Source organism: Otolemur garnettii, unplaced genomic scaffold, assembly GCF_000181295.1.
Source record: "Otolemur garnettii isolate 467f Iridium unplaced genomic scaffold, OtoGar3 scaffold00219, whole genome shotgun sequence".
Taxonomy (NCBI): Eukaryota; Metazoa; Chordata; class Mammalia; order Primates; family Galagidae; genus Otolemur; species Otolemur garnettii.
The window spans coordinates 415,457-425,999 of record NW_003852614.1 but is presented as its reverse complement, the minus strand read 5'-3'; the positions used below and the strand labels follow the sequence as shown (position 1 = coordinate 425,999).

The window sequence follows — 10,543 nt, the reverse complement described above, 5'->3', positions numbered from 1 at the left end:
CACAGCAACCTCAAACTCTTGGGCTTAAGCGATTCTCTTGACTCAGCCTTCCAAGTAGCTGGGACTATAGGTGCCTGTAACAAGGCCCGGCTATCTTTGGGTTGTGGTTGTCACTGTTGTTTGGCGGGCCTGGGGTGGATTCGAACCTACCAGCTCTGGTGTACGTACTGGGCTGGTGCCTTAGCTCCTTGAGTTGTAGGCGCCCCTGTGGCATGTCTTTTAATTGTCTTCACAGTGTTTTATGAAGTCCAACCTCTCAGTATTCTGTCACTTGTGGTTTAGGTGTTGTATCTAAGAAATTTTTGTTTAATACCAAGTCACAGAGATTTTCTTTTGTTTTCCACTAAAATTTTCATTATTTTTGATCTTATATTTAGGTCTATTTTAAGTGAATTTTGTATAGGGTACGGTATAGATTAAGGTTTATTTATTTTTTATTATTTTTTGCAGTTTGGCTGGGGCTGGGTTGGCTCTCACCACCCTCGGTATATGGGGCCAGTCCTCTACTCCCTGAACCACACCGCCCTAATGTTTATTATTTGCATATGAATATTCAGTTATTCCAGCACCATTTGTTAAAGAATTGATTGATCTCTTGAAACAAAATTTTGGCCAGGCACAGTGATTCACACATATAATCCTAGCACTTTGGGAGGCCAAGGCAGGAGGATTGCTTGAGGACAGGAATTTGAGATCAACCTGAGCAAAGTGAGACCCCCACTCTCTTCAAAAAATGAGACAAATTAGGCCAGATGTGGTGGCTCACGCCTATAATCCCAGCACTATGGGAGGCTGAAGCAGGATGATCATTTGCTCAGGAGTTTGAGATCCGTCAGCTAGAGCAAGATCCTGTCTCTAAAAATTTCCAGGTGTTGTGTGGGCACCTGTGGTCCCAGCTGCTTGGGAGGCTGAGGCAGGAGACTCACTTGAGCCCAGGAGTTGGAGGTTGCTGTGAGCTGTGATGCCAGGGTACTCTACCCAGGAGGACAGCTTGATGCTCTGTCTCAAAAAAAAACCAAAAAACAAGAATAATTATAGAATAGACTAGATATGGTGTTGCATGCCTATAATCCTAGCATTCTGGGAGGCCAAGGCAGGAGGATCACTTGAGCTCAGGAGTTTGAGACCAGACTGAACAAGAGCAAGACCCAGTCTCTCCTAAAAAATAACAAGAACAAAAAAAGTGAGCTGTGCATGGTGGCAGCACCTATAGTCCCATCTACTCCGGAGGCTAAGGCAGAAGTATCATTTGAACCTAGGAGTTTGAGTTTGCTGTGATACAAGCTAATGCTGTAGGACCCTAGCCTAGGCAACAGAGTGAGATTCTATCTCACAAAACAAAAAAAAGGGAAAACTCAAAAATTCTATGAAGACCATTTTTCTGTCCTCAAAACTTTCTCTGGATCCTCATTTCTTTTTTTTTTTGAGAGAGTCTCACCTTGTCTCCCTTGGCAGAGTGCCAAGGTGTTACAGCTCATAGCAACCTCAAATTCTTGGGCTCAAGTGATTCTCTTGCCTTAGCCTCCCAAGTAGCTGGGACTACAGGTGCCCACCACAATGCCCAGCTATTTTTAGAGCACAAGGTCTTGCTCTTGCTCAGACTGGTCCTGAACCCATAAGCTCTGGCAATCCACTTGCCTCGGCTCCCAGAGTGCTAGTATTATAGGCATGAGCTACTGCACCCAGCCTCTCATTTTGTATTAAACAAACAAACAAGCAGAAATACAATATACAAGATTCAAAATGGTTTGGTCCTTGCATATAACTCTAACTTCCTTTCATCTTTTGTCATTGCCCATCTTATACTATAAAGTCCAAACATACTGAAGTTCATTCAGTTCCCTAAATGTCTATCTTGCCTTCCAGTATTTTGCAACTGTTATTTCCCCTGGATATGTTTTTTTTTTTTTCCTTTCCTCTTTCATCTGGGCTTCGCCTACAAGTTTTATTCTCTTAGACTCTTTCTCTTATTCTTATCCTGGGATTAGGAGATTGGGATGGCATGATAAATATTCTCCTTCCTTACGTATATATAGCACCAATTTTTCTTTCTTTGGTGTTTTATTTTTTTGAGACAGGTCTGGAGTTCTTACTTTGTTACCCATGCTGGATGGAGTGCAGGGGCCAGATGTGAATATATAGCACCAATTTTTCTTTCTTTGGTGTTTTGGTTTTCTTTGCTTGTTTGTTTGTTTTGTTTTTTTGAGACAGGGTCTGGGGTTCTCCCTTGTTATCCATGTTGGATGGAGTGCAGGGGCCAGATGATAGTTCATTGCGGCTTTCAACTCCTGAGTTCATGTAATCCTATTACTTCAGCCTCCTAAGTATTTGGCTAGTTGTTTAATTTTTTTTGTAGAGATGGAGTCTGCGTTATTCTGATCACATAAAATTGAACTTGGTTGACTTTTTTTTTCTCACTGGTATAGTTCATGAGAATGTAGTGCCTGCATGTAGTAGATATTGAATAAATATTTGTTAAGTGCATAAATGATTGTAAAGAGCAGAAAATGAGGTAAGATGGAATGAGCAAAGCATTGTCGTACTACTATTTTTTTCATGGTTGGAATGAAAAAATGCGTGAATATCTAAGAAATTTAGAATTTAAAGATCCTGTTGAATGTCGTTGTAGATTGAATCTTGAAGAAAGAATTGTCCATTTACTGGCTAGTTTGTGAGAACAAGCACATTTTCCCCTTGTCTTAATTCTCTTTATTATTTTGTGGGATTGATAAACACTTTTCAGGGGCCCAGGGGAGTACATGCCTTTTGACCAAACCAGTGGCAGAGGTAGAAAAATGGACTTTGATTTAGTGCAGCTGGGTTTGGGGGCCAGTGCTTTGAAATCACATATATAGTCTATTTTGAGAAAGTATATGTCATTCTTTTTTTTTTTTTTTTTGAGACAGAGCCTCAAGCTGTCCCCCTGGGTAGAGTGCCGTGGCATTACAGCTCACACCAACGTCCAACTCCTGGGCTCAAGCGAGTCTCCTGCCTCCGCCTCCCAAGTAGCTGGGAACACAGGCACCCGCCACAGCGCCCGGCTATTTTTTTTTTTTTTTTGGTTGCAGCCGTCATTGTTGTTTGGCGGGTCCAGGCTGGGGATTCGAACCCGCCACCTTAGGTGTACGTGGCTGGCGCCTTAGCCGGTTGAGCTATAGGCGCCGAGCCGAGTCTCACTTTCTTGCCCTTGGTAGAGTGCTTTGGTCTCACAGCTCACAGCAGCCTCCAGCTCTTGGGCTTAGGTGATTCTCTTGCCTCTGCCTTCTGAGTGGCTGGGACTATAGGCGCCCACCACAACACCCGGCTATTTTTTGTTAGAATTTGGCCAGGGCTGGATTCAAAGCCGGTGCCCTACTCACTGCCACAGGCGCCGCCCATGAGTATGTATATGTCATTCTAAAGATGCTATTTGAACAATTGTACTATCAAATTCAGTCATCAGTCTAATTTTGAGTATTGTGATGGTAGGGAAAAATACCTTTTCCTTGAGAATGCTCAGTGAAGCCCCAGAGATATGGGGCTTCCTCATATTTCTCTACCCTGGCTAAGCTCTTGGCCTTTTATATAATGCCATGATTTAAGTATCATACATATGAAAGAAGATTTCATGAGTACTAGGCAGTCATGTTTAATTGTTGATCTTTGTGAACAGTTAAGAAAGTATCGAATTGGCTCGGCACCTGTGGCTCAAGTGGCTAAGGTGGCAGGTTCAAATCTGGCCCAGGCCCTCCAAACAATAATGACAGCTGCAACCAAAAAATAGCCAGGTGTTGTGGCGGGTGCCTGTTGTCCCAGCTACTTGGGAGACTGAGGCAGGAGACTTGCTTGAGCCCAGGAGTTGGAGGTTGCTGTGAGCTGTGATGTCAGGGCACTCTACCCAAGGGGACAGCTTGAGGCTCCGTCTCAAAAAGAAAAAGTATCAAATTGTTCGTTACAATTATTCCATCCTTCTAATTAATGGTTAGGCATAGAGCAAATGTTTCCTATGGCCCTGAGAATTTTTTTCTGTCCCTTAGGTTCGCACTGCTCCTTGGAACACCACAAGGGCCTTCATTGCTGCCATGAAGGGCAAGTGTCTCCTGGAGGTGACTGGGGTGGCAGATCCCACAGGGTGTGGTGAAGGATTCTCCTATGTGAAGATTCCAAATAAGCCAACACAGCAGAAGGTAAGATGGTCTGAATTTCTAGAAGAAGAAAATCATAGAATGAAGAAGTAGAAGTTGAGTGGAGGTGAATGAAATAAGTGGAAGACCAGGAAAATGGTTAAATTGGAAGAATGATTAGATGGCTACTATAAAGAGTTCATTTTCTTAGGATTCTCACTTGTTTTTGTTTGAGATAGGATGATAAGGAACCTCAGCCAGTGAAAAAGACAGTGACAGGAACAGATGCAGACCTCCGTCGCCTTTCCCTGAAAAATGCAAAGCAACTTTTGCGTAAATTTGGCGTGCCTGAGGAAGAGGTGAGTGTGGAAGATGAAAACTTATGAGGATCCTGGGAGCTTTGTACAGATGAGAAAAAGCTAGGTGGCAGTTGTAAAGAATAATCTGGAGAATTTTGTGGTGTAGATTGTGGTGTGCTGGGTCTTAGATACTTGATTTACAGGAGTTAGATTTCTAAAAGCTTTCTTTTTAATCTGTCTTAAAATGATTTTTCTTTTGTAGTCTAGCTCTAATTGTGTGGGTTGGTTTTTCCTTTGAAGTCCCTGCATGATTTGTGTTTTATATATTTATGTGTGTGTTGGTTTGTTTCACAGATTAAGAAGTTGTCCCGCTGGGAAGTGATCGATGTAGTGCGTACAATGTCAACAGAACAGGCCCGCTCTGGAGAGGGGCCCATGAGTAAATTTGCCCGTGGATCAAGGTTTTCTGTGGCTGAACATCAGGAGCGTTATAAAGAGGAATGTCAGCGCATCTTTGATCTACAGAACAAGTGTGTTTTTTAATGCTATAAAAATCTATGCTGGAAAAGGGAAGGGTCCCAGACAGTATTTTATAAAAATGAAGAGGAAGTCACCTAAAAATAAGACTAGTGGTCAGATATTTGAGATGTCAGAATAGTATCTGTTTGTAATAATAGTGCTTGAGTACCTGTTCTCTTCAAATCAATTTGGCAAAAGTTTTTATTTATTTTTTGAGACATAAAAATATGCGGTCTCACTGTGTCGCCCTCAGTGTAGTGCCATGGCATCACAGCTCACAGCAACCTCAAACTCTTGGGTTTAAGCGATTGCCTTGCCGCAGCCTCCCAAGTAGTTGGGACTATAGGCAGCCACCACAGGGCCTGGCTAGTTTTTATTTTTTTTGAGACAGAGTCTCATTATGTCACCCTCGGGAGAGTGCCATGCTGTCACAGCTCACAGCAACCTCCAACTCTTGGGCTTAAGCGATTCTCTTGCCTCAGCCTCCCAAAGTAGCTAGGACTACAGGTGCCTGCCACAACACCCGGCTATTTTCCTGTTGTATTTGTTTAGCTGGCCTAGGCCAGGTTTGAACCCACCAGCCAGCCTCAGTATATGTGGCTGGCACCATAACCACTGTGCTATGGACAGTGAGCCCTGGCTAGTTTTTTGTTGCAGTTGTCATTGTTGTTTAGCTGGCCAGGGCTGGGTTTGAACCCGCCAGCCTGGGTATATGTAGCCGGTGCCCATATTATTATTTTTTTTTGAGACAGTTTAACTTACTGCTCTTGGGAGAGTACCATGGCATCACAGTTCACAGCACCTTAAACTCTTGGGCTCAAGCAATTCTCTTTTCACCCTCTCGAGTAGCCTGGAGTACAGGTGGCCACCACAATGCCCTTGCTCTGGTTCAAGCTGGTCTGTAACCTGTGAACTCAGGCAATCCACCCACTTCGGCCTCCCAGAGTGCTAGGATTACAGGCATGAGCCACTGTGCCTGGCCTTTGGCAAAAGTTTTAAGTAGAAAGAGATGCTAGGGTTGAGCTCTAGGTTCAGTGCTAACTCTTCCTTTTTTTTTTTTTTTTTTTTTTGAGACAGAGTTTAACTACGTCACCCTGGGTAGAGTGATAAGGCATCATAGCTCAAAGCAAGCTCAAACTCTTGGGCTCAAGCGAAGCACTTGCCTCAGCCTCCTGAGTAGCTAGGACTATAGGCGCCTGCCACAACACCTAGCTATTTTTTAGAGATAGGGTCTTGCTCTTGCTCAGGCTGGTCTTGAACTCATTAGCTCGAGTGAACTGACAAGCTCAAGCAATCTACCTGCCTCGGCCTCCCAGAGTGATAGGATTAGAGGCATGCGTCAATGTGCCTAGCTCTGTGCTCAAACAGCCTACTTGCGCCTAACAGCCAGAACAATGGTAACAAATGACAAGTAGTGTTTTTTCTGAAGGCTTAGTTGTGAGAAGATAGCAATGTGTCATTAAAAATGACCAGTGTGCGGATTCATTTCTCATGTTTTCTCCTGGAGTTCTGAAAGAGTTACCGTAATTTTCCAAACTTGCCTTATTGACTAAATATCTAGGAAAACTTTGTAAAGCTTTTCTGTTAGGGGTCCCATGTCTTAGTAGATTTTGAGTATGCCTTTTTGAGGTAGTTTTTCCAATTTTCTATTCTTTACCTTCAACCTTATTTCTTTGTTCTTTCTGTTCTTTTGTATATCCTGCTCTTAAATTAGCTATGTCTTTTTCTCTTTTTAGGGTTTTGTCATCAACTGAAGTATTATCAACTGACACAGACAGCAGCTCAGCTGAAGATAGTGATTTTGAAGAAATGGGAAAAAACATTGAGAACATGTTACAGAATAAGAAAACCAGCTCTCAGCTATCACGTGAACGGGAGGAGCAGGAGAGGAAGGAACTACAGCGGATGCTACTTGGTGAGGGTTGTGGCTTCATAGACAGACAAGAAAGAAAAGGATTGAAAATGGAGTGTAAATAACTGCAGACTATAGCTGTGGCAAAGCTTGAGGCAGAAGAAGTAGGCGAGGAGTATAGAAATGCCTATAGATGAAGTAGCGAGCTTTCTATAAACTGGACTCGAGGTTTGTCTTTGGGGTGAAAATTGAAGAGATGCTGCCAATCCACTGCTGCCTCTGTCTCTATCAGTTACTTGGCCAAGCAAGGCCTATCAGTACTATACTTCAAATGAGCTTTCTGGGCATTCATCCTAGAGCAGTGTTTCTCCACATTCCTAATGCTGTGACCCTTTAATACAATTCCTCATGTGGTGACCACTGTCCTAGAGGATAAGAGTTTTTAATACAAAGTTTGTGGATTAGTCTGGGGGAGTTGTCCTTGTACCCTCTGAAATTACACATAAAGTTCTGTGCAAATGTGATTTTTCTGAGAAAATTTCATGGCTTGCAGAAGATTACCCAAGGAGTCTTAGACCCCCAAAGGAGTCCAGATTTACTAGCCAAAATTGCAGGAGTTGAGGGTGGGGATGATGATAAAGCCCTGAATTAGGTTTGGATATAGACATTGGGGATAAAAAAGGGAAAAAAAAATCAAGGCTACCTTAATATTTCTCTTTGGGCTTACTAGAAAGATGTTGGTACTATTGATCAAAGTAGTAAAATTCAGAGAAAGAAGGTTATAGGAAGAGAATGTGTAATGTGTTGAGTTTGAGTTCCCCATCATGCTCCTGAGTATAGATGTCAAACAAGCAGTTGAAAACTTGGAAGTAGATACGGAGAAGAGAGGATAAAGGCCAAAGATGAAGATTTGAATGACTATTCTCAGTCATAGTAGTCTGCCCTTTGTTTGTTTCTTTTCTGTTAAAGTTTTGTGTAGTCTTATTCTTTTGGCTATTTTGTAAAGATGTAACATAGCTTTTATACCAATGTGGTCCTCTAGAGTTTTACTAGTCTGGTCCTAGACCAGGTGTCCTCAAACTGTGGCCCGCCTAGGACATTTATCCGGCCCGCTGGGTGTTTTTGCCACCGCTGCCTGTCCTGCTTAGCAGCTGACTCATCCCCAGACCTGCAGTCCACCCCTCCAGTGGTCTGAGGGACAGTGAACTGGCCCCCTGTTTAAAAAGTTTGAGGACCCCTGCGACTTAGACCATAGTGTCTTCATCATGTGGGAATTTGTTAAAAATGTCGAATCTCAGGCCTCATTCCAGATCTATTGAATTAGAACCTACATTTTAACAGGATCCTCAGATAATTCATATTCTTACTAAAGTTTGAGAAGTATACCTTATGCCTTAAGGCTCTGGACTTATTTTTGTGGTGTCATGTTTTCCTCCTGAGTACTTAGTTGGGTGCTTTTCCTTAATGTGATCAACTACTTCCTGCTTTGATTTTTTTTCTTGCCCTGTTTAGAGGAATCAGAATACCACTATTGCTCCTCATGTCTCCTATAGCAAACATGTAGTTCTTTGAGATTCTCTCAGGACTTTTTGTACTTATAAAAATGGAGAAATTTGGAGTGGTAAAATAAAGTCAGAAAGGGATAAGTCAGAGTGTACTCTTGGGGCCTGTGGTGCCTTAGGCTTTCTGTAGAACCATGGTTTTGTGGCACTCAATCCCAAGAAAATGACTATTTGGGTGGTAGGGGGAATGTTTGAAAATTGTTTTCTGCCTTGCAGCAGCAGGCTCAACAGCATCAGGAAACAATCACAGAGATGATGACACAGCTTCTGTGACTAGCCTTAACTCTTCTGCCACTGGCCGCTGTCTCAAGATTTATCGCACATTTCGAGATGAAGAGGGGAAAGAGTATGTTCGCTGTGAGACGGTCCGAAAACCAGCCGTTATTGATGCCTATGTGCGCATACGGACCACAAAAGATGAAGAATTCATGTAAGTTTGACATACCGCTTTCAAGTATGATAGGGAGGATGATAATATTGGTGGGAATGGAGATTGGGGTGGATACTTTTGAGTTTTAGTGAGAGAATTCTTCACAGTTGTGTCCCTTTCCTGTAATTGGAGACTATCTTACGTTTAGATTATTGTGTTTGAACAAAGGCAAATCACAGAGAAAAATTGTATTTGCCACATAATAAAGGCATACCTGTTTCTATGACCTCTGCATTTTGCTTGATATGCAAAGATCTTAAGGATTATTTAGGACTTCTCTGAAAAGGTGTCTGTGTGCAAATGGAGGGCTAACTACTGAGGGAGATGGGAATGGCAAGTGGTAGCCCCTTTTATTTCAGCCTGGATGAATTACTTTAATTCTGAGATGTTTGCTATAAAGACAATCTTATTGGTTTAGGTTTGCTTATGGTCCTAAGCACCTTTCCCCCCTTTCCCTGTTATTCAGTCGAAAATTTGCCCTTTTTGATGAACAGCATCGAGAAGAGATGCGAAAAGAGCGGCGGAGGATTCAAGAGCAACTGAGGCGGCTTAAACGGAATCAAGAAAAGGAGAAGCTTAAGGGTCCTCCTGAGAAAAAGCCAAAAAAAATGAAGGAGCGTCCTGATTTAAAAGTAAGTATAATGTGGCGTAATCACAACTGATGAAGCAAAGGAAGAAAGCATACCTTTTCCCGTAGCTTTTGGCATCCTCTGTTACTGGGAATGAGGGCAGCATTGTGGAAAGCTAGAGATAAGGCTGCCTGGGTGTTATTAGTACTAGTGTGAATGGTACTAGCAGCACCACATCCAGTCCGATGCCATCATTGTCATTGGGTGTTGTTAATTCTTTATTTGACACATTTCTTAGAAGTTGAGATAGGTTTAGTAGATTTTTTTAAAATGTACGTTCCTGTGTGTGTGTGTACATAAAGAGACATCGATTTATCTGTTGTCTATGAAGTGACTCCTGTCTCATAGTAAATGATATGATGCATGGGAAGCACTTCATAAACTGTAAAGTAACTGAAAAAACGTAAAGTCCGGTTATTGTATTTTATTTTATTTTTTTATGGAGACAGAGTCTCACTTTGTGTCCTTCAGTAGAATATATAGCTCACAGCAACCTCTGCCAACCCCTGGATCCCTGGGTTTAAGTGATTCTCTAGCCTGAGCCTCCCAAGTAGCTGGGATTACAGGCGCCTGCCAGAATGCCCGGCAATTTCTTTGGTAGAGACAGGGTCTCACTCTCGCTCATGCTGGTCTTGAAACTCTGAGCACAGGTGAGCCACCACGCCCGGCCTAAAGTCCAGTTATTAACATGTGCTGAGGTCACTATTTTAATGTTTTTGCTTTTCTTTTTTTTGAGACAGAGTTTTACTTTTTCACCATCAGTAGACTACTGTGTGGTGTCATACCTCACAGCAACCTCCAACTCTTGGGCTCAAGTGGTTCTCTTGCCTCAGTCTCCTAAGTAACTGGGACTACAGGCACCTGCCACAATGCCCAGCTATTTTTTTGTTGCAGTTGTTTAGCTGGTCCGGGCCGGGTTCGAACCTGCCACCCTTGGTGTATGTGGCTGGCGCTTGTGCTATGGGCGCTGATCCAAGATGGATGTTTTGCTTGATTTCTTTGATGTGCTAGGATTCTGTAGCTCCTTATCTTGATTATTTTTTATTTTTCTTTTTTGGAGACAGAGCCTCAAGCTATCCCCCTGGGTAGAGTGCTGTGGCATCACAGCTCACAGCAACCTCCAACTCCTGGGCTCAAGCAAGTCTCCTG

The 10,543-nt window shown here is 42.8% G+C and overlaps 1 protein-coding gene across 1 annotated transcript in view; it reads left to right on the top strand.

Annotated features, from left to right (window-relative positions):
• TAF1 (TATA-box binding protein associated factor 1) overlaps positions 1 to 10,543 on the top strand; it is a 119,365-nt gene that overhangs the window by 40,071 nt on the left and 68,751 nt on the right. The window contains exons 18-23 of the mRNA XM_023508051.1: positions 4,017 to 4,166; positions 4,343 to 4,462; positions 4,757 to 4,932; positions 6,658 to 6,836; positions 8,552 to 8,765; positions 9,232 to 9,397. Coding sequence (XP_023363819.1) covers positions 4,017 to 4,166; positions 4,343 to 4,462; positions 4,757 to 4,932; positions 6,658 to 6,836; positions 8,552 to 8,765; positions 9,232 to 9,397 — 1,005 coding nt within the window. The remainder of the gene's footprint in view (positions 1 to 4,016; positions 4,167 to 4,342; positions 4,463 to 4,756; positions 4,933 to 6,657; positions 6,837 to 8,551; positions 8,766 to 9,231; positions 9,398 to 10,543) is intronic.